At 34.6% G+C, this 27,980-nt stretch overlaps 9 protein-coding genes across 9 annotated transcripts; 4 read left to right on the top strand and 5 right to left on the bottom strand.

Moving 5' to 3' along the window:
* Positions 1–44: 44 nt before the first annotated feature.
* PHYBLDRAFT_165091 (hypothetical protein) lies at positions 45–1,229 on the bottom strand (the record flags this gene model as incomplete). The annotated part of the gene is made up of 3 exons (XM_018435160.1): positions 45–164; positions 207–289; positions 1,031–1,229. 3 exons carry the CDS (start codon positions 1,227–1,229, stop codon positions 45–47), a joined length of 402 nt encoding a protein of 133 aa, XP_018294603.1.
* A 651-nt stretch (positions 1,230–1,880) lies between these two features.
* Positions 1,881–3,137, bottom strand: PHYBLDRAFT_122788 (hypothetical protein). Its single transcript, XM_018428888.1, has 5 exons — positions 2,756–3,137; positions 2,641–2,681; positions 2,519–2,559; positions 2,160–2,408; positions 1,881–2,071 (listed from the first exon to the last, which is right to left on the bottom strand). Exons 1-5 carry the CDS (start codon positions 3,097–3,099, stop codon positions 2,009–2,011), a joined length of 738 nt encoding a protein of 245 aa, XP_018294602.1. The 5' UTR covers positions 3,100–3,137; the 3' UTR covers positions 1,881–2,008.
* Positions 3,138–5,346: 2,209 nt separating this feature from the next.
* On the bottom strand, positions 5,347–9,431 carry PHYBLDRAFT_180130 (hypothetical protein). The gene is made up of 12 exons (XM_018438267.1): positions 9,336–9,431; positions 8,881–9,050; positions 8,512–8,710; positions 7,882–8,229; positions 7,648–7,808; positions 7,214–7,543; positions 6,926–7,075; positions 6,708–6,814; positions 6,350–6,626; positions 6,190–6,256; positions 5,811–6,022; positions 5,347–5,660 (listed from the first exon to the last, which is right to left on the bottom strand). The coding sequence occupies exons 1-12, from the start codon at positions 9,358–9,360 to the stop codon at positions 5,622–5,624; spliced, it is 2,085 nt and encodes a 694-aa protein (XP_018294601.1). The 5' UTR covers positions 9,361–9,431; the 3' UTR covers positions 5,347–5,621.
* A 601-nt stretch (positions 9,432–10,032) lies between these two features.
* On the bottom strand, positions 10,033–11,022 carry PHYBLDRAFT_165088 (hypothetical protein; the record flags this gene model as incomplete). The annotated part of the gene is made up of 2 exons (XM_018435159.1): positions 10,033–10,365; positions 10,597–11,022. The coding sequence occupies 2 exons, from the start codon at positions 11,020–11,022 to the stop codon at positions 10,033–10,035; spliced, it is 759 nt and encodes a 252-aa protein (XP_018294600.1).
* A 1,723-nt stretch (positions 11,023–12,745) lies between these two features.
* PHYBLDRAFT_63229 (hypothetical protein) lies at positions 12,746–14,848 on the top strand (the record flags this gene model as incomplete). The annotated part of the gene is made up of 6 exons (XM_018441088.1): positions 12,746–13,313; positions 13,572–13,894; positions 14,049–14,079; positions 14,203–14,390; positions 14,476–14,545; positions 14,661–14,848. 6 exons carry the CDS (start codon positions 12,746–12,748, stop codon positions 14,846–14,848), a joined length of 1,368 nt encoding a protein of 455 aa, XP_018294599.1.
* Positions 14,849–15,242: 394 nt separating this feature from the next.
* PHYBLDRAFT_157941 (hypothetical protein) lies at positions 15,243–16,354 on the top strand. The gene is made up of 3 exons (XM_018433700.1): positions 15,243–15,269; positions 15,828–16,047; positions 16,203–16,354. Exons 1-3 carry the CDS (start codon positions 15,264–15,266, stop codon positions 16,229–16,231), a joined length of 255 nt encoding a protein of 84 aa, XP_018294598.1. The 5' UTR covers positions 15,243–15,263; the 3' UTR covers positions 16,232–16,354.
* A 524-nt stretch (positions 16,355–16,878) lies between these two features.
* Positions 16,879–19,249, top strand: PHYBLDRAFT_122779 (hypothetical protein). Its single transcript, XM_018428887.1, has 8 exons — positions 16,879–17,457; positions 17,625–17,654; positions 17,911–18,120; positions 18,288–18,319; positions 18,433–18,557; positions 18,635–18,687; positions 18,751–18,905; positions 18,991–19,249. Exons 1-8 carry the CDS (start codon positions 17,121–17,123, stop codon positions 19,147–19,149), a joined length of 1,101 nt encoding a protein of 366 aa, XP_018294597.1. The 5' UTR covers positions 16,879–17,120; the 3' UTR covers positions 19,150–19,249.
* Positions 19,250–19,990: 741 nt separating this feature from the next.
* On the bottom strand, positions 19,991–22,282 carry PbIdh1b (isocitrate dehydrogenase NAD-dependent subunit 1). Its single transcript, XM_018440096.1, has 8 exons — positions 22,226–22,282; positions 21,947–22,012; positions 21,499–21,774; positions 21,296–21,424; positions 21,065–21,198; positions 20,671–20,926; positions 20,380–20,535; positions 19,991–20,210 (listed from the first exon to the last, which is right to left on the bottom strand). Exons 1-8 carry the CDS (start codon positions 22,268–22,270, stop codon positions 20,139–20,141), a joined length of 1,134 nt encoding a protein of 377 aa, XP_018294596.1. The 5' UTR covers positions 22,271–22,282; the 3' UTR covers positions 19,991–20,138.
* Positions 22,283–23,566: 1,284 nt separating this feature from the next.
* PHYBLDRAFT_142074 (hypothetical protein) lies at positions 23,567–27,483 on the top strand (the record flags this gene model as incomplete). Its single annotated transcript, XM_018430736.1, has 6 exons — positions 23,567–23,703; positions 23,877–24,123; positions 24,198–24,225; positions 24,510–24,692; positions 24,783–25,096; positions 25,195–27,483. The coding sequence occupies 6 exons, from the start codon at positions 23,567–23,569 to the stop codon at positions 27,481–27,483; spliced, it is 3,198 nt and encodes a 1,065-aa protein (XP_018294595.1).
* Positions 27,484–27,980: the final 497 nt, after the last annotated feature.

The following is a 27,980-nucleotide window of genomic DNA, read 5'->3' as shown; positions in this document are numbered from 1 at the left end:
TAAAGATCTTAATACACTTTATTGCTATGAAACATGGTGCAACTCTAAATATATACAGGCCATTCATAGAAATCATTATACGAGTAACCGTTGTACAAAGAAATCATAGCCAGGCACTGAGCTCCTTGGTCATGCTTGGACCAAAAACAAGCAACTGAATTTTTCTGTGTTTTTTTTTTTTTTTTCTATATACCCATGTCACATACTACGGCAGAATAATCAACTACACCAACAAAATTCCTTGGCTGCTCTTCTTCTTCTTGTAAGCAATTCACAGCTAAAATCAAGGCTATTATTGCATTAATTATAAAATTAATATTAATGTTTTATTTATTCTAGTAAACTCGTGGGCTGTCGATCCTTACTATCCATATATTATTTTTTTCTAGAATAGACTACACAAAGAGTTCTGTTACATTCGTAGCTCTAACCAGATGAAAGCCTGTTATTGTTCACAAGTTACTTTATATATATATATATAAGAGATTAAAGTGGCAGAGCAGGTGTTGTTTTGCCTAATTCAGGATTTTATCAATGTGCTCTAGTTAATTTGTAACATTTGCAACATCTTGGCAATAGAACATGCCATCAGGTCTCTCTATACCTCGAATTGATAATATACAAATGACGCTTTTAATTTATTTATTTCTCTTTTCTCTATACTAAACTTGGTATTATTATTTTTAAGATATATAAATGATTATGTCAATCAGACGATCGATGACAAAATACATAGTTTTATATAACCAATTGGCTGATTCTAATATATCTATATGCACACATTGAAGAAAGGAAACAATTTGTAATATGAAAATTTATGATTTTCACGAGATAAATATATATATATATACTTGCTACCTACAAGCTTGTAAAATAAGCATATCACAAACTTTGCCTTCATTCATCTCTTTCTTTACTACTACTATTTTTTTTGCCTTTGTTATATTTTGCTCTGACATAATAATGGTAATAATGATATCACTATTTATGCTAATAAGAAATCCAGTCTATCGTTATCTTGGACCTTGACCTTGACCTTGAACTTGATGTTGTTCTTTTGTGTATTCATATATTACAAATAACAGTGTGCCTTTATTATCAAGATTACTAAAATTCCTTATGCCAAAGACTATTTGCAGGTCCCAATATACTCTATCTAACATCATGATAATTCTGTGGTAAATAATCTCAGTCGCGTCGCTCATTGTTATATCGGCTCCTTCTGACATAAAGCTAAAAAAAAAGAAGGAGCTTTTTTTTTTGTCTCTTTTTGGAGAGGGAGGGAGGGGGTATGCCACTAATGTCGATACTGGAGTTGGTGCGATAGTTTCTTACTTCATTTCTGTACTTATATATTATGAAATACAAGTGAAGAAAGCGACATTTATACCGACATATCCACACACACACACACACACACACACACACATCATAAGAGTAGGTGCTGTGTTATGGCAAAATACCGATTTTTTATTATATTTGTCGAATTTTGGTTGCTTAGTTTATTTTATTTTTGTATTTCAGCAAATTTGCTCCCTTTTTGAAATTGGTACAGAATTCTATTGAGTTGCTACAAAATCCATGGCAATTTGAGTTGAATTTACCACAACATTCAAATAAAGAGACCGGATGTTCAAGTCTTCAAAGCGTTTGAAACACCGTAAAGTTTGGAGGGGAATTGTGGCAATTTGGAATCATTTTGCCATAACACAACACCTCTATTATGTGGGTAAAAATTCACCACAAGACAATTTATTAAATACAATTCAGGTGAATGTTTGTGTTATCATCAAATTTCTCTTTCTCTGTCTTTATTTGTTTTATTTACTGGTATTTTTTCAAGGCAGATCATACGCTATTATGTAATACTTGGTTCATTTAATTAGAAAGCAATATACATAATATACGTTTATTAATTTTGAGATTAATAATATAAAGAGGAAGAATATAAAAAATATACGCAATTTTTTTAGGTACAAGCCTTACTATTCAAATCCACTAATCGCTCTTAAAGCTTAGGAGCAAGACGGTGGTAAGGGATGGACAATGCACTGATAGCGTCAGCATACATCTACGAAAAAAAAAAGCCAACCAATTAATTAGTTAATATGAGAATTTATTGACATCAAGAGAGAGAGAGAAAAGGACTTTTTACATACCTCATCCTTCAATTGCTTGTAGCAAATACCAGCTTGGGCCTTGGGAGCCCATTTGAGAGCCAATTTCTTGGCCTGATCAAGTACCTCTGCACCAGGACAGATCACATCAACCATCTGTCGCTCCAATGCCTCCTTTGCAGTAAAGCGATGGCCTTGAAGGATAATGTTACGGAATGTTTCTGGTGTTGTCTTGCAACGGATAACCGCAAGCATTCCAGCAGATAGTGGTGAAGGCATATCAACTTCATTCTAATAAGATTTTTATGATAATTTATAGATATATAATAATAGTAATAAAGGTTAGTTGGTTTTCTGCCTTATTTGATTTGATTTGATTTTTTGTTCTTTGAAAATTTTACCATGCATATATAGCCACGGTCAGAGCGCATAACACGGTAATCTGATTAATGTTATAAAATATAATGAGTACATAATTATCAATAGCAGTAATAATAATAAATGTGCGCATGTATCTATTTACCGTGAGCAAAGGAAAACATGCACCCGCCAGCGAATGCGTGTCTGTAATTAAGTTTTTAGTAGTTTTCGATTATCGAGTTGATCTTTTCTTTCTTTCTTTTTAAAATTTTCTTTACCCATTGAGTGCAGCTATCGTGGGAATGCAGAATGTCAACATGCGCTTGAGAACATGGAGGTAAATGTCCATAAATGGAACGTAGGAGAGGGCATCCTCAAGCTCAAGACCATTACTAAAGATTTTATCTTCTCCAATGGTGATCAGGGCCATGTCACTTGGGTCCTCAGTGGCAAGGAAAGTATCTTCGACAATTTGAAGAGCAGTAAGGATTGCTTTGCAAGCCACGGTGGTGAAGCGGTTGTCCTTGTGGTGTAAGTGAAGGATGAACAAAGGACCCTCACGAGAGAGAGTCATTCGGTGGTCATTAGCAGAAGGAAGAGCGACTGGGAAAGTGACGGACATGATAATAGGAGTAGTAGGTGAGGTTTGCTTATTGGTTTAATTAAAGAGAGAGAGAAAGAGAAAGAATACATATAGACTTTTGTAAAGATTAAATATAAAAAAAAAATTACTGTTATCACATGAAGATATGTTTCCACGTCAGAAGCCAAAAAAAATACAGAGAATAGAGGACAGTAAAAATACAATGTAATTCGAGACGCGAATGAAAAGGGGGGTGTTTCGAGGTACACAAACCACCAAACCAACAAACCAAATACAGCTTACGTGATGGTAGATTCCAAGCCAATAAGATTGAAAATTTAGGGTTTTGATTTGAAAGACAAATGCGGGGAAACCCTTAGGTAAAAGAAAAGAGCTTTCTTTAACCAGAATTGATTTAATACAAAAGTCATTTTACTCTTCTTTCTGACAGTGCCTTTTCTTATGATAAGAAGTAGTTAAAGGTGTATAGATATATATATATATAATATAAAAAAAAATTGTATATAAGAATGTTGTGAGTACGTATACTTTGATTTCTTTGGCATGTGCTTTCTCCACAAAACTTTAAAAAAGAATAATCAATGGTTTAGCCATGCAGAATATTTCTCAGGACTTAAATATTAACAGCATTATAGCCTGATATTGATATTCATTACTAATGATATATGCGCTACGAGGGAGAGGGGGGCGCGTACTAGATCTTATATTTGATTGATTGACACATCTCGACGACAGGATTGTATGGTTCCTTTAAACTAAAAATAAATGGAATATGGTGTGTTCGGGAATAAATATCTAAGTTTTTAGGTGATTTTCAAAGTTCCATGACTTTTGCTACAGACAAGTTATAGAGAATTGCTTAAACATGTTTTATAGGGAAGACTCTTCTGAATAACTCTTGTTTAAAAGATTCTAAAAACAAGGCTTGAATAAAAAGTCATGGACCTTCAAAGTCAAGAGGTATCAATAGAAAATAGTGGAGTTTCAGCTTTTTCTTTAATATTGAAATGAAAAAGAGAGTCACTATAGCAACAGGTACATTTCAATGTTCTTAAAAAGGATAGTCGTGTAGCGTAAAATATTATTTTTTCGATTTTCTTTCTATATATATCGGGAATTTAATATATTTTACTATCGGAGTTTTCTTGGGGTAAAATTGAAAAGATTTCAAAACTTTGATGTTTATGCTCGAACACACCATAGAGTAAATGACATGTCTTATTTCTCATGTACATGCATGAATATATCCTATATACTTATTAAACGAAAATCAATGTATAATCTCCCTGTTTTCTATTAAAGTCATTGTGTCTTACCAAGGTCAACTAGAAGACGTTTCTTCTTCATTGACAAAGCCGACCATAATACACTAGATATCGCGCGAAATAGGTATGATATATTGTTAGTTAAAGATTCGGACTATCATTTTTTTATTTATTTGTGGATCAACCATAATGTTCAATGATCTCGCTCCTTATGTTTGTTCCTTGATTTTATTATTATTCTCTTACTTTAAATTCTATACTTACTTTACTAAGTACAAGATTCCTTGAATTGAAGTTTACTATATTGTCATTAATAAACTATTGGCACTTTGTTTTCTTTTTTTTGTTTTTTGTTTTTGATCCAGACAAGCAATTTCTGGGTAAAAAATTATATGTTGAACTGTTTATAAGAATGTCAAATTGGATAAAGTAATAAATACAGCATATAAATCTGTGATGTAGTCTAAGCCGAGCGTACAGACAGTTCAGCAAGCTGTAGAAAGGGTAGTGAGCTGTAACTGTCCTCTGTAAATCTCTAGTTGACTTGTATTACAATAGATGTCATTAACAAAAAAAAAAACACACAATACCACCATTCTAATAAACATCTCTTTTTTTTGTGTAAAGTTTATAATTGGAGCCAAAGACAGTGGTCTCTTAGGTTCATAGAAGTAGTCATAACAGAAAGTTGAACGATCCTCTATTAGAACACACTAAATATCTACTGTGACATTCTTTATTATCCCTCTCCTTTACATCAATAATACTATACGTTTTTGTCATCCTCGTCTACGAAGATACACAAATACACTGCATCTAAAGCCAAAGATCCTTAAACGTCACAATATTACAAGATACCAACCAACAGAGATTATCCTTATGATATTAAATAACCTTTTGTAATTATTTTCAGTAGTTTCATAATGGTAATAACTGAAATATGTATTGTTCATTAGCACCGATAGTACTTTGAATTATTATTATTTTGTTCGTACAAGATAATAGTATAATAAGTTCGGGATTTTTCTCTTTATTTTGTTTTGGTTATTACATAAAGAAGAATGGCAAAGGGAAGCAAAGGGGTGGGAAGGGAAGGATATCAAGAGATGGAGATATTGGTTTGGTTGAAGAATGAGTTGAGAGGTAAGAACAAAGAAATTAAAGCGAATAATTGGAGTGGAATGAAGTGGTATGGAGGTTTTGTAGGAAATCCTCCCTTTTGTCCTCATTCAATATTTTTTCTTTCTCTGTCTCTCTTTTGATATATATATATATTTAAACAGAACCAACAATTTCGTCAGCCTTTTGTAATGCCTAATTGAAAATATAATAAAGTATTAGTAAATCAAAAGAATGCGGTTGTAATACACGATTAATATCAATCCTTTGGTCCTTTCTTGATCTTCCTATATACAAAACACACACACACACACACACACACACACACACACAAATAATACTCACTCCAATCATCTTTCTACACTCCTTGCGTCTCTGCTTAGTAACATCAGATTCTTGCAAGAGTTCTTCAAGAACATCAGGCTTGTAGAGTTCAGAAAGCAATTCACGCTGTAATTCTTCTCTGGCGTGGTTCACAAGTTTGAGCATAACAGCCTTGGGAACCATGTCAATCATTGTACGCTTCACAATATTGTAGTATGATTGAATCAGAAGCTCTGAAATTATAAGAAAAGAAAAGTAAGGTTGTTAAAGGGTTATTATCATTAATTAAGTATAGTTCACTGTTAAACTACTAATCACGGCTGTACTAAACCGTACTGTGTGACCAAAGATCTCGTTTTCTCTTTATTTTGTTTCTATCTATTTATCCTTTATTACTTACTGATGACTTCGGTTTCCATATATTCACGATCAGATAAAGCACCCATTGCCTTGAGCATAGCAGGTGGCTGTATCCCCATAAATATAAACATTATATATTATTATAAGTTCCCCTCTAAAATTAGCCAACTGGTTAACATAGTAGTTTGAATTCAACTTACGGCTTCCATAACATTTCCAGCAGACTGTTTCTTGGTCTTCTTTCCGCCTGAGAAGAAGGAACCAAAGAAGGAACCATTGGTGTCAGATTCCTGGCTAGAAGAAGTGGAGTTGCTAGCCTGAAGTACATTTAATTGTTGAGCAGACTTGTTGATCTTTGGGTTTTCGGGAGCAGCAAGTGCCTGTTGCTTATTGTGGATTTGATCATTGACCATAGCAATGGCTTGGTGGCCATTCAAGAAGTCAGGATGTGCGGTATTAATGTAGCATGATTCCATACTAGCAAATAAACAAACAAATTAGTCGAATCCAGAACAAAGAAAGCAAATAAGATAAAATAAAACCAAGCAAAATACATACGCTACTAAATCGGTGACAAGCTTGCTGGTAGGAGTCAAAGCTTTCTTGAAGAATGACAAGACAACTTGGTAGAATTTTTCCTTTAGTGTAGGGAAGCGCTTGAAGAACTACATCACATATACACAATAAAATGGTACATTATAAGAAAGTTGATTTAGTTATAGCCCTTATTACACATCCCCCACAAGCTGCTCTTTCGTATAGTTATATTTATATACCTGTTTGTTAAGCAGCTGCCCCAAAATTCTAACAAGCTCATCATACACCATGTTGATACACTTGACACTCGGGTCTTCAAGTCGCTTGATCTGGTGTTTGATGATGACCTCAAATGCAGTTGTGGCCACAAATAATGCAGGAGAAGAACCCTAGAAATTTGATCCACACACATGCTGTGTTAGTGATTATCTGCCTATTGTCACATTGTCTTATTATTATTATTATTATTCTTATTTTGCATTTGCATATGCATATAAATTCCAGAATGATAATTCAAGTCACTCAACTGATGAATTGTAAAGAATGGTACGGATGTCAACATCCTTGATTTGATCAAGAGGATCAATGCTCTTTACACCATTAGAATAAACTTCGTGGAACACAAAGCTGATACGTGCGCCACCAGACAACTCAAAGCTCGAGAGATCGTTTGAGTTACCATCAAGAATAGTACGGAACTCGGTACAGAATTCAGTGATGATATTCAAGACCAATCCTGCGTTGTTCTCTTCTGAAGGATCACCCAACTGTAAGAGTTCTTGCTGGTACTTTACCAACGTGGCTTGAATCTTGGCTTTAATTTCTGGCAAGGTATTACGGATGTGAAGCATGAGAATCTATTATTATTATTATATATTTTATATATATATTCCTTATCATAATTATTATCATTATCATCATGCTTATTAAAACACTTAAGTAAAAGAATTTTTTTATTTACCGTATTAAGTTTGCGGGCCAAGAATGGAGTACCGCAATACATCGCTTTGCTTCTGTATGAAGCGTGATTTTCAAAGTACTCTCTCTCAGAATCAAGAGCCTTGAAGATAGACTTTTTACGCTCAATATCTCTCTGACCACGGTTAACCACGGGAACATAACCTTTTCATACAAAGTATAAGTATACATGCACATACATATACACATACACATAAACACCTTATTTGAAACTTACCGAGTTTGAGGGGAATTACTCTTCCGGCCAAAATGTCAATGACATCTGTACCCTCGTCCATCAAATCAATCTTGGTGAGTACACCAATGGTACGCAGACCTTCAGGATCAACTTCTCGGGCCAATTTGAGACCAGAAGAATTGGCAAGATCGGTGTTTGCAGATGTTACAGCCAGGATAATAGCATTTGGCTTGGTGATGTACTTGAGGATCATGTCTCGGATCTGTCTCTCGATGTCCTTTGGCTGATCACCAACAGGCACCTGAGTCATGCCGGGAAGATCAACCAAGGTGAGAGTAAGAACATTGGGTGAGTAGATACGCAAATTGATCGGTTGAGGGGAGATGCCTAGATCCGAGATGATTATTAGTATTAGTATTAGTATTAGTATTAGTATTAGTATTAGTATTAGTATTAGTATTAGTATTAGTATTAGTATTGTATATATATATATATTTCACATGTGAATACAACAGGTATTACACAACCAAAAATAAAATAAAATAAAGAATAAACATGTAATATATGTATATGAACTCTAATACATTAATATTATTCTTGTTTTATTTATTTTTTGACATGGTCCGTCTATTTCCCTCTTTCTATATCTATATATATTTGAATATTTACCAAGGTTCTTTCCAGTCTTGAGTTCGGTATCCTTGATAATTTCTTCTCTAATCTTTTCAAAATTGTGGAATTTTTGTCCTGGAAGATGGAGGAACTCTCCCCATTCATCGGGATTTTCATGATCATTGCCATGAGCGGATGGGTCTTCCGAACCTTCGGCTGGTTTGGAGGTTCCCGGTCGGTTGATCAATTGAAGAATCTTAATATACAATCATATATATATATATTTCAAAAATAAATAAAAATGTAAAGTTAAAAAACTGAACCGAGATTCCTCCAATGTGATTGTATATATATATATATAGTTTTTTTTGGACTGAATTGATAAAGAAATAAAGCCAATATATATGGATGTGTGGTTGTTATTACCAATGGACGACGCGTAACGATACCAGTTCCTCGAGGAAGAAAATCACGGCCGACAATGTTCTCCAGGACAGAACTTTTTCCACTCGATTGAGAGCCAATGACAGCGATCTGAGGCAAATCAACAGGGTTGTGAACACCCACAGTGGAGAATGCGTCCTGAAGTTTATTGACTGAAGAAGTATAGTAAGAAGACGGTATAAAGATAGAGAGAAGCGCAGTTTAATATATATTGAATTTACAAAGTTGATGAGGAATTAAGAAAGAAAAACGAGTAAATGTGAATGAGCAAGTTGATGAGTATAAGAGAAATAATACATATCGAAAAAGGTACTATTAAGTTTATCTTGGCCCTTTACTTTATTTCATTCTATCTTGTTTTTTTTTATCTTATTCGTTCTTTTTGTTATATAATATATGCATATATTTGCTTCATAAGAAATAGGGCCTTTTCTTACCTGTTCTAATAAGACTTGAGTCCATTGTATGATACTATTATTATTGGGTATTTCTTCTTTGATTAAAAATAAAGAAAGGAAGAAAGAGTGTAGCCAAGAAAAGATTGTTAAAGGGGAAAAAAAGGGGGGAAACAAGAGTGGAGTACAAAAAGGGATACTTTTGCTGAAGAAGTCTACGTCACCGGTGTGGACTTGACTTGACTTGACTTGACTTGGCTTGACCTGTCTATCGTTTTTGATTGTATGTTAAAAAGGTTTAGACGCAATATTATGCAATAACATGCAATAAAAATGAATCGAATATATACACAATATATAATAGTAAAAAGTAAACAAAAATGAATTGGGTAAAATAAAAATAAGAAATGTGAATGTGACAATGAAGATATCTTGTAGTTGGTTATAGTGACGACAATGGTGATTATATCGCTTTCTCTCTGTCTCTTTACATGTTCTCTTATCCTTAATACTATGATGTCAAATCTCAATTTCATACTCTATCTATATCTCTTTCTATAGCTCTAGTATTTATATCTTCTTTTTCTAAAAAAAAAAAAAAAAAGGAAAATATATCCCCATATATGTACAATTATGCTCATTCTCATGCTCTCCTTGTTTCTGCTCTTGCTCTTGCTCATACTCATAATATAACACAGAAAAGTAAATAAATAAGTAAAAAAAGAAATGTGGAGGGAATCTACTGCCAAAGATCTTTGACAGTACTGACATAGTTTCGTTCAGGATAATAATAGCGTCTTTGACCGTATATGTCGTAGGCAGGTTGGGCATAAGGATAGGGCTGATAGGCAGGGTTTTGCGCAGCATAATATGGATCATAAGGATTAGGAGACATGGGATATGCCTGTGGTATCTGGATTGGTATTCCCATTGGCTGTGGCTGTGGTTGTGGTTGTGGTTGTGCCATCATCTGGACAGGTTGATTATATTGAGGCCCATATCCAGGAATCATTCCATATTGTGGCTGGTAGGACGGTTGTTGATAAATTCCTCCGTACGGCTGTCCCATTGGCTGCATCGGTGTCATTAGTGGCTGCATTAGTGGCTGACCAGTAGAATACATTTGATATGCTGCTTGCTGCTGCTGTTGTTGTTGCTGATGTTGTAGCTGTAGTTGTTGCGCTTGGGCCTGAGCTTGTGCTTGTGCTTGTGCGTGTGCTTGAGCCTGAAATTGAGCTTGCGCCTGAAATTGAGCCTGTGCCTGAGCCTGTGCCTGTGCTTGTGCCTGAGCCTGTGCTTGTACTTGTGCTTGTTGTGCTTGTTGTGCTTGTTGTGCTTGTTGTGCCTGTTGTGCCTGTTGTGCCTGTTGTGCTTGAGCTTGAGCCTGTGCCTGTGCCTGTGCTTGAACCTGTTGTGCTTGCTGCTGATAACTACCGGATATTTGTACGTTCTCTGGGACTGGCATCCTCGTCTGCCCATATTGATCATCCCTTGGGACTGCTTGGGGATGTCCAGAAGGGCTATACCAGGTCTGATGATAAGGATCTCCGGTATTGTAGATACCAGCAGCTTCTCTCATCTTCCGTCGTATTGTACTCATCAATCCTATATTCTGGGTTTCCATCGCTGCAAGCTGTGGTGGTTGTGGCATTTGTTGTGGGTCAACTATGGCTGTCTGTGGTGTTGGGGTAGGCATTCCGGATTGATTATATGTTGAAGTGTTGAACATGATATTTTGTCGATTGTTGATAAGTGTGTGTTAAAAAAAAATATACAGGTGATTATGATTATGATTATTATCTATTGATTTTTTTTTGTTTTTGGTCTATAAGCCGTAAATCCAATTAATTGATTGATCTATGGGCGAGGCGTCGAATAAAAAGAAGTATAAAAAGAAGAGTAAGAGTAAAGAAGAGGGGGAGGAGGAAGAAGGAAAAAAACAACAACAAGACAAGAAGAGGTTGTTTCCGGAAACCTCATTTGTCTCATACTTACCATTGAACAGATACTAAATAAGGAAACAACAATAATAACGTGTCCTTGGTCACCTTGGAGATCATAATTCACTTTTTCTTTTGGTTACTTTTCTTTGGCTTGAGGGTCATCCCTACAGTGAGGCATTGTACATTATTTCTTTGCTGCTTTTAAATAATTGAGTTACACTTCTTGATCTTCTTCTTGATCTTAATTTATATATATATGTATGTATATTTTACGCCTTTGTGTGTACGTATATACAATTTCTTTAACTATCTGTGAGTCATTTTTAGTAGTGAAAAACAATGCTTTATATAGAAATTATACAGTAAAACACACTATACAGGGCGCACGATTTGAAAGTACAAGTCGCACTTTTAAGAGTTATAACTGTTACGAATAGATCTTTTCCAGTAAACGGTACAAAAAAAAGTATTAAGTTATAAAGTAACACCTTAAATATTTTTACCATTATTCCTTTATATAATATTCAGCCTACACTTCGTTTAAATGTAAAATACTATTGGACATCTTCTTTTATTCCAAATATGCGACCTACATTTTGAAATTATACGCCTTACAAATGCATTTCACTATATTTGGTGCAAAAAGTCCTTTTTGTTAGTTGTCTTTTATTGTGGGTTTTCTTCCGCTCTTTTTCATTTGTCTTAGAAGATCAAGTCTTTGGATATTTCTATTGATATTGATATTGATATGTATGTATGTATGCACGTTTATGTATGTATCTGTGCGTATGCAAGGAGGTATAGAGAAGCAAATAAAAATAAAGATAAGTATAAAATAAACTACAAGATTGTGAGGGAGACTAGATCAAATCAAGTAAAAAAATATAAAGATAAACATTTTGCCCTTTCTTGGGATGTATGGTTCTTGCTTGTACTTCACTGTCAGATAGGCAAAAAGAAGGAATGGCTATATTATAGGCCTGTTGTGTCACACAAGAACACAGAAAGTAGCTCCTAATACTACCGCCTCTTTACTTATTAATAGGTTACTCACGGCTTTTATATATAAATTTATATATACATACATACATATATACATAATCTCTAGTCCCCACGATCAGATGATTGTATATTCAAGATGTTGTACATACAGGGAGCAACACGTATTCTGTCTTCAAAAAATAAACAGTAGAACAAAACCAAAAAGAAAAAAAAAGAAATGACAGAATAAAAGTCATTATTTTATTTTCAAAATACGAGTATCAGATCAGAAACCTCATAATAGTAATATATATATATATATATATATATATATAAAATATAGAGAAACAAAGGAATAATCCAACAAGACCTCTTTCAATTGTATATTTTACTTTCTTCCCCTTTCTTATTTATCTCCTATTTGTCTTTTTTCTTTCTTTTATCAATTCACGCACGCTCTTTCTTATTGACCTATTGATCTATTGACCTATTTCTTCCTTTCATATTTTTTGTCCATTAAATAAAAGCATGAGCACAAGCAGTCAATTGACGGTTCCAAAGAAACCCTTGGCTCAATGGACAGAATCAGCCATTGCGTCCTGTATTGCTGGTTCATTAATCCTTTGGGCTTCAACCGGTATCCGCCAAACGTTTGGTCTCTTCTTGATTCCAGTAACCCGAGAGACAGGCTGGGATCGCACATCTTTCTCCATAGCCGCGGCCCTTTTACAACTGTTTTTTGGATTTGCTCAACCATTTCTGGTTTATCTAGCCGAACGAAAATTTGGATTCGGAATGACAATTTTCGTAGGAAGCGTATTTTATGGTGTGGGGTGTTTCATAATGTACGGCTCGTCCGGTTCTTCGGGCTTGTTTATCTTCAGTATGGGCGTTGTTGTGGGAGTTTCTGCTGGCATGAACTCCTTCCCAATCGTTCTTGGAGCCATTGGACGCCGTCTCCCTCTCCATAGCAAACGACAAAAGATGGCTTTTGGTATCGTATCAAGTTTCGGCAGTTTCGGTCAATGCTGTTTCTTACCAATTGCAAGAGCAATGATCGAAAGCATCGGCTGGAAGAACACTTCACTAGTACTTGGTAAGTACGACAAAAGATCAACAGCAGCAGAAGTAGTAGCAGTAACAGTAACATTAGCAGTAGCAGCAACAATATATATATATACTCATATACATATAAATAGATAGATAAATAGATAAATATATAGATAAAATAACTAGAATAAAATTCAGTGTAATACAATACGAAAAGTCTTTTTATATATATAAATACAAATAGAAAAAATAGACTAGATTACTTGAAATAACCATGTATTTTGTGTTATTATTCCGGGGTTAGGCGCCATAATGGTTGGACTAGCTCCTCTTAGCATTTTTCTTAAAACAATGCCTCGCGTACTTGCCGAACCCGAGGTTGACTCAATCGAAACCCCTAAAGAAGTCGTCTGTACTACAGAAGATATCAGCGAAAAAGAAAAGGCGGGAAGAGAACACGTTGAGAAACCAGCGTCTTCTGAAGAATCGGAAGCAGAGGATTCTAATGGGGTTATGGCAGTTATCGCTAAGGCTATGACGAACTCATCCTTCTTACTCATCTCAGCAGCCTTCTTTGTCTGTGGTTTCCACGTTTCATTTATATCTACGCATTTTCCTGCTTATTTGGTAGGTTCTGCATTCATTCAATTAGAGGTGTATTTATATTTCTATTTGTATGTGCGTGCATTTGCACATCATGTTTCAAAGAAATGTCATCTTAATTTTTACTTATAATTTACATCATTTTTGCTTTGTCTTAAAAAAAAACTATGTAAAATAGGAAGATCATGGTATTAGTTCTTCAATTGGAGGTAAATATTATTATTTTTTTATATAGAGTCTATTAAAATCCAAAACAAAACAAACAAAAGAAAACTTAAATATAAACCCTTATTTTCTTTATGTTTTTTTTTATAAAAAAATCATTGTGTTAGCATGGACTATCTCTGTCATTGGTTTGGGTTCCATGCTTGGTACAATTCTGACTGGATATCTTAATACTATCATCAGACCAAAGTATACTCTTGCTGGTCTCTTCTTTGGAAGAGTCATTATGACCGTTGTTCTGCTGTGGACACCATTATCTATTGGAACAGCTTTTGTGTTTTCAGTCTTTGTTGGAGTAAGTTGATTGAATTGACTAACTTAGATAATCAAAACCCTTTTTATTTTCTATTTTGCTTATTTTTATATTTAATTTTACATAGATTTGTTGGCTGTCAACTGTACCGCCAATGACTCAATTTATCAGTGACATCTTTGGACATGAGTATATTGGTACCTTGTTTTCTTTATCTTTTGTTGGCAAGTATTTTTATATTTACATGCATATATATATGTAATGTTCAATTTCTTTCTATTGGCTCGTAAAACTAATGTATTTGACGAATAGGTCATCAAGTTGGTGGCTTCATCGGTGCATATGTTGCTGGTAGAGTCTATGACACTACTGGGAGCTATTTGCGTATGTGGTATGTCACACTTGCTTTGACAGGCTTTGCGACAATATGTGTTCTGTTGGCTCCAAATGGCGAGAAGGCAAGACCTTTAAGGACCAAGAATCAACCAGAAAAAGCATGATAGAATACAACAACAAAAATTATATTTAAATCAAAGTATTCTAAAATAAATCAATACAAAGTACATAATACATTTCTATCTCTCTATCTCTCTATCTCAAGTGGCTTTGAACGCATTACCCACACATGTACCTATATATCCATATAAATATTCTATTAATTCTGAATTTTTATTACTAAGAGTAATAAGGATTGTATATTTTGAATATACTTGTTTATCAAGGCAAATAAAGTAATAGCTACATATATAACTCTCGTTGTTATTTTTCTCTTGTAGAAATCAAATCTCTTTCATATGTATGGGTATTTTTCAGATACCGACGCAAAACCGCAAACCCCGCCGGAACTCTACAAAATTGATGTGGGCCTCGGTGCAATAAAGTCTTCCCTTTTCACCAAGCCTTCGACACAGCAATATGACTGTAAGTATGGATTACTCGTCGTTTTTGTTGGGTTTTTGGATGGATGGATGTATTAGAAGGGTAGATGGATAAAGAAGTACCCCAATTTTTTTTGATGGAAGACAAAAGAAAATTATATATATATATATATATACATACACATACCACACATCATGCTACCATGTTGACTTCCAATAAAATAATCGCACAACAAATGGAATCACCTTTTTTTTTTGAACCCATAAACAAGAAAAAGAAAAGAAAACATACAAATATGCCTTATCAAATACCTTCAACAAATCACAATTCATTATTGTTTTTTTTAATACGATTTATACACCAACCAAACCCATCCAAAAAAGCCAAACTCGACTTTTTCTTTATGATTATACATTGATAATTGTGGAATAAATAAAGAAATGAACGTTTATTAATCAATAACTTTTATTATACTTTTCTATACATGTATATACATATACACGCATGCCTACCTACAAATACCTACCTTCCTACCTACCTACCTACCTACATATTGTTCTTGTAAACAATCACTCTACTTTGAACTACGGATAATAATAGTTGGCCGTCGATCTCCTGAACCCCTCCATCGAGCATGAGAAGCGCTCTCACAAGCTTAAGAGACTCGTACAGTCTCCCAACTCCTACTTCATGGATGTCAAGTGCCCCGGATGTTTGAACATCAGCACTGTCTTCTCCCACGCCCAGACTGTTGTCTTGTGCTCGTCCTGCGGTACTGTCCTCTGCCAGCCCACTGGTGGTAAAGCCCGTTTGACCGAAGGTAAATATATTGTTTGTTTATTTGTTTTTATTGGAAAACAGGCAAAGTGGAAGGGGGTAATAGTTTTTTTTTTAGAGAAGACGCGTATTTGTGCATATATGAAGAAAGAATTTTTGGTGTCTAATGTATACTTTCTGAAATTATTTTTGTTATAGGTTCTTCTTTCCGCAGAAAGAACAACTAAAGAAACAAACTATAGTTCTTTAATGATTTTACCAAATTCTTTATAAAAAAACTAGTACGAAGGACTTATTGTCCTAAGTTCCTTTATATTTTTTTTAATATATATTTCTTTAAATATCACGGTAAATATCTCTATTGTATCTATTTTGATGGATCTTCTTTGCGGATACATTCATAAACTGGGTTGGGTTTTTTATAAACTGTGATAAGGATATTCTCTTACTCTTTATTATTGAGTATGTATACGAAAAGGAGAGAGGTAGAAGGAGTGTATGTATGTGTGTATAAGTATATAAATGTACATTCGGATTTGTGTACTTTCATGAGACAGTCACTGGGCACAGTCATGTTGTGCTTGGTCAATTTTGTTTATGTGTTGATAAGAGAAATGAATTGATTTTCAAACATAAATATACTCATATACACATGAGTATATTCGTTTAATGGTCTATAATTCAGTCCCCAACCAACCCCCAAAAAACAATAATAATAGTAACCCTATATAAACAGCTACAAATATATATTTATATTTATATGTACATTATATATGTAACTGTGTTTCTAGGCAATACAGTCTGTTCTCCCTCAGCCCTGACTCTCAAAAGTAAAAAAAAAAAAAAAAAAAAAAATTGTGCCCAAAGCTTGACACTATTAAGAAAAAAAAAAAGTCCAAAGCAAGACAAGATAAGACAAGATTTAATAAGAACGTTGCAGAACACTCTCGTTAGACCCAATCAATTGGTTCTCTCCCTCCTTCCTTCCTTTTTTTTCCCTTTTCTTTTGCTTTCTTTCTTTCTCTATTATTTATTTATTTATATATTATTTATATATTATATATATCTTTAAACAATTAAAGAAAGAAAGCATTTTGTGTAAAGGAATCTCTTTTAATGGTACTCGATTGGGTGGATCGCACGATTCCTCAGAAAAAACGGTGGATCCTGTCTGTCTGTCTTGGCCAAGTTCTCTCATTGTGCATCACTGCCACAAGTTCAGCTTCATCAGCATTATGGCAGCATCATTCTGTCAGCATTCCATTCACACAAAACTTTTGTAATTATCTTTTACTGGCTATTGTCTATGGTGTTTTCAAAACGTCAATTAAACGAGACCAAGACCAAGACCGAGAACGAGACCAGGAACATGGACATGAGAATGAAGATGAACATGAACATGAACATGAACATGAACATGAACTAGAGCAGCACTCGGTGGGAGGCTGGAAATGTAAATTATTAAATCGAGCACAAATATCATAGATAACATAATACACAGATAGATATAGATATAGTTATCCAAATTGTAAATTATCTATATATCTATCTGTATATATGTATATATGCTGTGTATCAAATTATACATTATTCACCCCTTTCTCTTTTTTTATATTCTAGTCCTTGGATACTCATTTGCAGATGTTCAAGGTAAAAAAAGAAGAAGAAGAAGCAAGAAATAATGGTATCAGTTTCAAATTAAACACTTCTTTATATATTAATTCAAATACCAATTTTTATTTTATTTTAACATTAATAATATACTTCTTCTTCTACTACTTCTTTTTTTTCTTTAAAAAAATGTAATATCATAATAATAATCATAATCATAATCATATATTTATACATATGTATATATAAATGTGCATACATGTGTATGGATGTATGGGTGTATGGGTGTGTGTAGCCAATGTTCTGGCAGTATTGGCTTTTAAAAGTACATCAGTATTGTCTGCCCTTATTCTATCATCATGGACACTTCCTTGTATCATGTTGCTGTCTATAGCATTTCTGGGTGCTCGTTACAATTTGACCCACTTTGCAGGAGTTTTTCTTTGCCTGGCTGGGTTGGGGATGCTGATTTGGTCAGATGTGGCAGGTCAGCAAGGATCCACAGGTATAATACATCTATAAATATTTAAGTATGAGAAATAGAAAGAGAGGAGAAAAGTCTAATGGTTGTAGTTGGAACGAATAATGGGATTTCTTGATCCGAACGGTCGGGACATCCTCTTATATTCATGCCTTGATTCATTGATTCATTGATTTGTAAAATGTATTTAGATAATCACAGCTGGATAGGGGATATTGTGTGCGTAAGTTTGATTATCTGATATGATATGATATGATATAATATGATTTTTTCAAGATTATTGACCAATTAACAAAATTATGCGTACTTATACATATATATATATGCGTATTGTAGCTGTTAAGTGCCACACTTTATGCCGTTAGCAATGTAACCGAAGAGTATCTTGTGGTGCATTATCCAGCTCAGGAGTTCCTCAGTAGAGCTGGTTTTTGGGGTTCAATTATCTGTGGATTTCAAGCGTGAGTAACACAATCGGTCTTTGAGAGTAACACTAATTAAAGGGTCCAATTTATATACAAATTCATACATATTTTAGATTTTATTATGAGCACGAAAAATTGGTTTCTATTGAGTGGACTTGGACAATAGGTATATTATTATTATTATTATTATTATTATTGTATGTGACTAATGAGTGGTTGTGTAAATAAGCTGGTCTTGTTGGAGTCTATGTGTTTTGCCTGTTCAGCATGTACTCGCTTGCTCCTACTCTTTATCGTCTTTCGAGTGCAACTTTTATGAGCATGAGTTTAATGACAAGTAACTTTTATTCTCTGGTGGCAGGTCTTGTATTTTTAGGTGCAAAGGTAAATACAAATACACACACACATATATATATATATATATATATATATATACATTTGGTAGTATTTCTAAAATTCGTTTCATTAGATGCCATCGTTTTATCCACTAGCCTATGCTCTTGTGCTTTGTGGAGTAACGACCTATAACATGTCACCGTATATATCTAGTGATTCGGTTCTAGAAGAGCAGATCATTAAGACATCTGGAGGATCATACAGATCTATTTCACCGTCTGAATCTGTTTAATGATTAAATTAATATACATATATCTCTTTTCTTTTCTTTTTTTTTGTTTTTGTTTTCTAGAATTTAATATAATTTTCAATATATAAAGACATTTTATAATATTTTGTGCCAATAGATTACTTTGAGATAGGTCTTACAAATATGTGCCATAAACCAGTATATAGGTACTTATACCTACTCCATTAAATAAATAAATAAAATGTAGATTATTGTTATTTTTTTTAAAGCCGCTTCTAAAGAAGAAAACAAAGAAGGATTCTTTCTGTTAAACATGAACGTGTGTATATATATAAAGAGATGAGGCATTTATTGTTTTTAGCGGACAAGGAACAAAAGAAGATCCTATCAATACAAATGTTTCAATTCTTAAAAGAAGAAATCTTTTGAATGAATAAAAATCCCCAATAATACGGTTGTATATACGTACATAGTAGATATAGATATATAGGTACATAGGTACATAGGTACAAGTGATTAGTAAACATATTTGCTTTAATGAGATTATTCGTGTTTAATATATATACAAAGGAATCGAGATGTCGCTATGTTATACAAATGTATATGATATGTTACAGCCTTTCTTTTTTAATTTCTAATATTATTTTTCATTTTATTTTATCTGATAAATATATGAATCCAACGCGTGTTTCAAAATTTTGGACAGAAAACACAAATTGTTCATTTTAAAATATATATAATATAACTACTAAAAAGTGAGTAAGAACGGACCCTACATTAAATATGTATTCATCTCACGTGCACAAGATGTTGCAATCCAATCTCAGTCTACTGTATCACCAAGGAAGAATAAATAAAATAAATAAAAACATCTATCTAAGCGCGGGTTGAACAAAAACATTTGTCCCAATTTGACAGCATTTTTATTTTATATATGTATTTATATATTGTGTGTATAAATAATTTTTATTTTATTTTATTTTATTATATATATTATATTATATTATATTTTTGTTATATATATATATATATTAAAGAGCAGCAATGACAGCCTTTGTGAATTCAGTAGTAGAGCTCTTTCCACCCATGTCGCGAGTGTTGGACTATAAAGAACAGCAAATTAATACATATATAAAATACAAGCACCAAAAGGTAAGAAAGAGAATGAAGGTGAAAAAATAAAGGAATATAAAGGAATATGCCCCTTTTCTCCCCCGCGCTCCGTTCCTCCCCGCTCCTAGAGATTAAATGTTAGATTGACTTATAACTTACATGACCAGACTGGACAGTGGTGTAGACAGCATTAGAGATAGTGTTGGCATGTTCAGCCAATCCAAGGTGTCTCAACATCATGACAGAGCTGAGCAACATGGCGGTAGGGTTAGCGATGTTACTTCCTCCGATGTCAGCACCAACATGACGACATCCCTAAGTAATTAGACAACAACAATAGATAGATATACGTTTGTGTGTTTGTGAGAAACATTGTACAATATTGTGTTGTAACATAAATGCATGGTCGTGCAACAAAAAAGAAAGGAGAGAAAAAGAAAAAAAACTTACGGGCTCAAAGACAGCATATTCACGACCAAAGTTGGATCCAGGAATGATACCAGGACCACCAACCAAACCAGCTCCAATGTTGGAGAGAATGCTGCCGTACAAGTTAGGCATAACCATCACGTCGAATTGCTGAGGGCGAGAGACCAATTGCATAGAGGCGTTATCGACAATCATGTCATTGAACTCAATACCATTCAGGCTGTATTCCTTGGCAACCTCACGACAGGTGTTGAGGAAGAGACCATCACCGAGTTTCCTTACAGACGCAAACACAATCACAAATGCAGAAAAAGAAGAAGAAAAAAGAAGAGTATATTCTAAGTTTAGAAAGCCACTCCCCATATATCTATGCAACACAAAAGGCTAAATAGAAGTGATACTAAAGATGCCTTACATGATGTTTGCCTTGTGGATACAAGTAACCTTCTTACGGTTGTTCTTGAGTGCGAAGTCGAAAGCGAAACGAGCAATACGCTCGGTTTTGGTGCGGGTCACGATCTTTAAGGATTCTACGATACCTGGGATTGACTAGAATAGAAACTGATGAGTAACAATTTATTGATACAGAGTTTATCCAACAATGTGTGTGTGTGCACATATGCATATTTATATATATATATATTACCTGGTGCTCGAGTCCCGAGTATTCTCCCTCTGTGTTTTCACGAATGATAGCGAGATCAATGTTCTTGAAGCGCGAAGGAACACCTGGCATGTTACGAACCAAGGATGTTGAAGCATAAATATCCAAATCCTAAATTTATAGTTATAATTAATAATTCAAGTATATGTACAAGAAACCTGCATTATTTCTTATTATCATTTTACCTTTCTCATGGAAACGTTGAATGAAGCATGGCCGAGTCTAGAGACAGGTGTGTACAAGATACCCTTGAGACCGACCTTGTTGCGGCGAAGAGATGCCAAGGTTTCCTTCATGAGCTTGTCGTTCAAATCAACATGACCCGAGAGGTCAAACTGTTCCCATTCAACTGGAACATTTGCAGCAGAAAATACAGCCTTGACAGACTCTGCGAGTTCCTTTCCAACACCATCACCAGGAATAAGAGTAACCAAGGTCTTTGTCTGGTCTCTAACCTGAGCCTAAAGATTTATAGATACACAGCACAGCACAGCACAGCACAGCACAAATTTATTGGAGAATAGAAAAGAGGTTTAATTGTTAGGTTTCCGTCGGTTTTTTCCCCTCTTTTCTTCCTTTCGTTCTTTTGTGTACAGACAAGCGTTTATACACAGTTATTTTTTTTTTACTCACTGCTTGCTCACCAGGCGAAACTGCTAAAGTGGCATTTGTGGAAGCAAAGCTGCGCGTGATAATAGACTACAACAATAGATATATAAATAAATTGAACCTTGCTTAATGAGTATACTGAGATTCCACACCAGAAAAAAAAACCAAAAACCAAAAACCAAAAACATATAAACATATAAACACACACATATATATACACTTTTTCGTGTGCTATTCTTATTCCTATTGTATATCTAATATAAAACTGTTCCCAATTTTTCTGGCTTTATTTCATTTGCTTACTCTAGGAGTGGTGGCAATCAAGGGTCTGGCAAGTGTTCTCAACATTGTTCTTTAGTGATTTGGATGATTCCTTTTTTTTTTATGTATAGAGAAAAGAAATAATAAAAAAAAATTAAAAAAAGGGACCCCCTTCCATTCATTCAAAAGGATATTTTGTGACGTAGAATATTTTTAGTAGTAGTAGTAGTAGTAGTAGTAGTAGTAATAGCAGCACCAGCAACCAGTAGTAGTAATAGTAATAATGTAGTAGTAGGCCGTTATTAGTGTACTGTGTGTATATCTGTATTAAAAATAAAAAAATCTCTCTCCTAATCTTTTATACATATAAATATACATATATATATATATATATATATATATTATTTCTTTAATTATATTGGCTCTGATTCATAAAAGATATAAATATTGGTAACAAAATTTCATAAAGATTTAAGCACGAGCAAATTTCTTTTATACACACACATAGCCTACAAGATATATCAGATTGAGCCTCTAATTAATATTTCATTTTATTTTTATATATATAAAAAAATTCAAATATTTTGTGTAGCTTGGATTTTGAAATACATTCATTTTTGTGGTTGAATTTCAATAGAAAGCAAGATATACACAGTAGGACAAGGTCATAATATATATTATATTTAATCGAAATTGAAACATATTAATATGAAGATCTATTGTTGATTTTTTATTTTATTTTTTTACTAAAATAAAATAAATTCATATGTTGCACTGTTCAATAAAAATATCCTTTTTGCTAGCTTTTTCTTCTTTTCTTTCTGATTAAGATGATTAAGCTCAGACCCGAAATTACCTATAGAAACTCAGGTCAATGAATGAATGAATGAATGAATGGTGAAATAACAGTAGTAATAATCAAGTTATTTATATGACATGTGTATATGTATTATAATTAATTCCATATATTTGGTTGCCATGCGATCGAAATGTACCAGTAACAACAAATTATTATTATATTTTGTGTATTTTTGGGATATATATATATTTTTTTGGGATTTTTATATATTTGTATTTATCTACAGTTTCTTATTTTTCTTCTTCTTCTTTTCTTCTTTTTTTTCATTTTTTCCCCATATTTTTCTTCTCTTTCTCCCTCTATTTATATTCATATTTTACATACACACTCACATAGCTACATATTACATATTTCATTTCATATTATATATACATTGCATTCTGTAGTTTCAATCCTCATTCTCATCCTCATTTTCATAATAATAATAATAATTGTCATCACTGTTTCAATTATCATTATACACTCAAAAGAAATAGAATCAATATACACACCTACGCACACACACACACAGAGAAAGAAACATAATGGACCGTTCTATTCCATTAATTCAGCATTTTGATGGAGGCATTATATTCCTTAGTTACCTTATATCAGTTGTTGGAGCACAGACAACTCTTGAACTATTTACCAGACGTACACACTTCAGTGGCCTTTACAACTGGTTAGAATAATATTGAATATACAAAACATTCATTTTCTGTTTTTTTTAATAACAATTTTAATTATTTGTAAATGTAAACCTACACTTTTATATGTATATATATAATCACAAGCCTGATTACAATTATGATCACAATCTTAATAATAATCTAAATGTCTTATAAATGTATCCAGGTTTTTACTCACAGTAGCTGCCTTTGTTATGGGCGGTGTGAGCATTTGGTCGATGCATTTTATTGGAAACCAAAGTCTGACAATCATTCTCCCAGACGGTGAACAATATCAACTATCGTATGCAGTTGGCTACACCGTTAGCAGTCTTGTTGTCGTGATAGCCACTATGTTTATTGCCTTTGCATTCATTGGAACAACCGAAGACGCCAGACTGGCTCGAATCATTCCAAGCGGTATCTTTGCTGGTGTAAGTATAACCAATTTTTTTTATTAGTACTCTAATGATTATCATCATTACTGTGATTTAATGTATATATTTAGGCTGGTATCGCTACAATGCATTATCTTGGTAAGGCGCATTTACCATTAGAAATAATAGGCAAATATAGTGTAGTCCAATAATCGAGTAGTCCAGCAGATCGGTTACTTTATACTAGCTCCCCGATCAAGATGACTTTGCCCTTACGCTTTCATTTTTACTGGCTTCTTTGATTTTCTTTTCGTTCCATTTCACTCTACTCCACCCCACTCCACCCTACTATACTTTACTCCGATTTATAACCCTTATACCTGACGACCTTTTATATATATATATATTTCTAAAAAAAATTGAATTTTCTATTATCATTATAGGTCAATTTGCTATACAATATTTTAGAATCGTCTACAAAGTAGGGTTCGTTGTTGGGGCCATTATCATTGCCTGTGTAGCAATCACCGTAGCTCTCTATATCTTTTTCAAATTGAGAGAGCAGTGGGCAAATCAATGGTACATGCGTTTCGTCTGTTCCTTAATAATGGCCTTGGCTGTTTGTGGTAATAAACTTTTTTTTAATTTTTTTTATTTATATGTAAATATTTAGGTATTTATTATAAAAAAAAATATCTAAATTACCAATCTATTAGGAATGCACTACACAGGATTAGCCGGAACAGATTATTATCTCCCAGACCTTCCAAAAGAAGAATTACCTCCAACCCCCTCTCTCAGCACAGGCGGCCTGATTGGCATCATTGCCTCTGTCGTCGTCACAGGTTGTGCTTTCCTTTTTTATGTCGTCTTTAAGAACGCTATCAATACCTTGCCGTCCATACAAAAGAGAAATGCCAATACGCGTCTTATGCTGGGCATCGTCTTATTCGACAGTGCTGACAAAATTCTGGTCAAGATTGATGGTGTAGTACCAACAAAAGAAGTGTCAGATAATTTTGAAATAGGTGTAAGTACAAATAAAGATATATACATATATACATATAAATTATTTTATTTTCAAACATTTAAATGTTATTTTTTATTTTATTTTTCCCTTGTTTGTAGGAGATCACTACAAAGCATCCTCTATTTGTTCGTCTCTTTGAAGTCGCGACTCGTTGGGCCAATCGAGGAGGACTCGACAGTGAACGTCCATCAGTTCAATCTTCAGCTGGCACCGTAAGTGCATTTGACGTAACTGAACGTCAATTTTGTGACGCCGCCAGAGACCTTCAGGATGAACTTAGGCTACCACTTCTTGCCGATCTGGGACTTTTATTCGACACAGTCGTACAGACAAACACTATTGTCACGAAACCTGGCTTATTCAAATACAAATACAAAAACAAAAACAACAAAAACAACCATAATAGCAAGACAGATACAGATACAGAAACAGATACTCGAGCCTTTCGTCCATACAGTGCCAAAAATTGGTTGTTATGGAGACCTCAACCGTTTTCAAGATCCCAATCAAACCAACAAAGAGACGAAGAGGAAGAGCTGGACGTCTATCCAAAATACAACCAATACAATCCTCAAAAGGAGTGGCAAACACAAGCCGGAAATAGTCAGCATCAGATCGGCTCACAAAATATTTGTACCATTAGATCTTTTGAGGAACTTGGGCCAAAGGAATCTAAAAAAAGCAAAAATCGATATAGTGATCCCAACAGTAAATGTAGTCATACCAGCGACTCAAGAACAATTGTTCAGCAGAGCTCAGAAGCTAATACTAATAGCAATAATGATCAGTACATATTTTTGGTCAAGAAACTTGTCCGAACAAAAGATCTCCAACGACTACTGGCACAAGGTTACAGATTTGCAGATCCAATCTACATTTCAAAAACAATGGGCGCCCAACTCCAAGTACCAGTTGAGCACATGTTGTTTTATTTCAAGGACATGAAACTTGTGGCAGACTCTCTCTCGAGCCTGGTCAGGCACAACTTTTCGTCGTCTATTCCACGCCAATTAGAACCACCGCAAACATTGCAACAGCAGCAACGACGACCATCATCGTCATCGTCGCCAGGACAAGAAGTACCAACCGATCAGCAACAACAACAACAAAAGGACGAAGAAACACAAGTAGTAGAACACCTGTTTGGAAAAGAAACCACAAAACCAGGTGTCTATGTTGGTCTGTTTGTCCTTTTGGATGAAGACAGAAGTATGGAAAACACCCACATTCTGGTCGACAAAACCCGTCGTTTTGCATTCCCAATGGTTCAACTCAAATACACCGACACAGGCGAGGCTCCGGGACAACTAACCCTAGAAGAAAAGACCTGCCTGAACAATCTCGGTGGCATATCTCTCATGGATATCGCTCGCCTTGACTCTCAGAGATCGAGTTCGAATCCAAGTGGCAGTGGCGGTATGTCACAAAATAGCCAATATGAGCTTGGTAGAGTAAAGTCAAGCAATGAAACTCTTGTTGAACGGAATTGTATGTACTCTACAGATACCAAAACTCTAGGTTCAGAGAACATATTTTCTTCTCCGCCTGGTTCGCCAACCTCTCCAATCTCTCCTTTCCAATCATCCACTTACAGCAATAGCTTGGAAAACTCTTCACCATCGGTCAGTGCTCGGTTCACAAGTGCTCTAGAGGCCGCGACTAGAAAACTAGCCAGTACATCTCGTTACAGCAAACCCCTGGGTTTCAGTGCCAAGCTCCACCGTGAGGTTGTCGACACCCCTCCGTTCTCACTCGTGGTTGGGCCTTGCCAGGTCATTCTGTTCAAAGCCCATATCACCACCCCGGGTATCATTTCCGCAATCAACCAGACCTTTTCGGAACCAATCAAATGCGTGCCCTTGCCCATCTTCCACAGTATAGCCTTACGGATCACTGACCAGGCCGTCGATCTCTACCGCCAGAACCACCAAATCAATCTTCCCGAGACGAGTTACCTGGATCAGCAGCGAATGTACATTTCGTCAGCCCGACCTGATCAGCACGACAACAGCAAGTACGCAAGACAGCAAAAGATGATGGCTACCGAAAATAATAGTGGGATTGGTGAAGTCATTCCTTTGGAAGAGCGCAAGTCAACAACGATTCTAGTGGTCAATACCGCACCTGCCGACCCTTCGGACACTTTGGCTTCCTTCTCTCCCCTCCCTCCTCCTCCACGTGCAAAAAAGTCTAGGTTTGCTTTACCAAAGTTTGAATTCGAGTCTTTAAGAGACTCTCGTTCTGGTAGCAGTGAAAGTGGCGGACCATCTCTTCGTGATCTTGCTGCCAAACCAGACACACCTCCTGCCATGCTAAACCTATTGCCATCCCAAGATCGGTTCTGGTGGCTTAATACTATCATCGAAGAAACTTTGCACGACGACTGAACTTTCTTTTTGTTCTATCTTTGACATAGCTTAGATCTATATTATTCTTATTACTATTATTATCAATCTGTATATTACTTGTATATATAAATATATAAATATATATATATATAAAAGGACTCTTCCTCTTTCTCATCTCCCCATAATTTTCATCCTCCAATAGAATATAAATATATCCATTTTACTCATTTTACCCATTTACTCATCTATTGTGCATATATATATATCTATTACTCTATTCTATTCTTGCAAAAAAAAGGAGTCGTAATTTATGAAATCTGTTGTTATGTTTTTTTTTCTTTGTGTTATTTAATATGTTGTCATGGTAACATTGCTATGTAAACCAAAAAAAAAATGAACAATTAAGGTTCTTTTTGTGGACCCTGTCAAATAAAACACAGCCAGAAGTTATATATTAAAGTACTAGTCAAATTGAATTTGGGTGTTTAATCTCATCCAATAAACACACACATACATATACAAAAAGAAGTTTACAC

This window comes from Phycomyces blakesleeanus, assembly GCF_001638985.1.
Source record: "Phycomyces blakesleeanus NRRL 1555(-) unplaced genomic scaffold PHYBLscaffold_5, whole genome shotgun sequence".
In the NCBI taxonomy this organism is placed as follows: Eukaryota; Fungi; Mucoromycota; class Mucoromycetes; order Mucorales; family Phycomycetaceae; genus Phycomyces; species Phycomyces blakesleeanus.
Note: the sequence above shows the minus strand (reverse complement) of the source record. Positions and strands in the feature narration are given on the sequence as shown.

Coding starts and splice junctions, on each gene's coding strand:
- PHYBLDRAFT_122779 (XM_018428887.1), top strand. CDS start 17,121: ATGGTACTCGATTGGGTGGATCGCACGATTCCTCAGAAAAAACGGTGG. Junction 18,121..18,287: donor AGGTCAGCAAGGATCCACAG/GTATAATACATC, acceptor AAATGTATTTAG/ATAATCACAGCTGGATAGGG. Junction 18,558..18,634: donor ATTATCTGTGGATTTCAAGC/GTGAGTAACACA, acceptor TACATATTTTAG/ATTTTATTATGAGCACGAAA.
- PHYBLDRAFT_180130 (XM_018438267.1), bottom strand. CDS start 9,360: ATGGACTCAAGTCTTATTAGAACAG. Junction 9,051..9,335: donor CTCAAGTCTTATTAGAACAG/GTAAGAAAAGGC, acceptor ATACTTCTTCAG/TCAATAAACTTCAGGACGCA. Junction 6,627..6,707: donor CTTGTCACCGATTTAGTAGC/GTATGTATTTTG, acceptor TTTATTTGCTAG/TATGGAATCATGCTACATTA.
- PHYBLDRAFT_122788 (XM_018428888.1), bottom strand. CDS start 3,099: ATGTCCGTCACTTTCCCAGTCGCTCTTCCTTCTGCTAATGACCACCGA. Junction 2,682..2,755: donor ACGATAGCTGCACTCAATGG/GTAAAGAAAATT, acceptor ACTTAATTACAG/ACACGCATTCGCTGGCGGGT. Junction 2,072..2,159: donor ACAAGCAATTGAAGGATGAG/GTATGTAAAAAG, acceptor TTTTTTTCGTAG/ATGTATGCTGACGCTATCAG.
- PbIdh1b (XM_018440096.1), bottom strand. CDS start 22,270: ATGTTGAGAACACTTGCCAGACCCTTGATTGCCACCACTCCTAGA. Junction 22,013..22,225: donor TGATTGCCACCACTCCTAGA/GTAAGCAAATGA, acceptor CTATTGTTGTAG/TCTATTATCACGCGCAGCTT. Junction 21,199..21,295: donor ACTCGGGACTCGAGCACCAG/GTAATATATATA, acceptor TTTCTATTCTAG/TCAATCCCAGGTATCGTAGA.
- PHYBLDRAFT_157941 (XM_018433700.1), top strand. Junction 16,048..16,202: donor TAAAGCCCGTTTGACCGAAG/GTAAATATATTG, acceptor TTTTTGTTATAG/GTTCTTCTTTCCGCAGAAAG.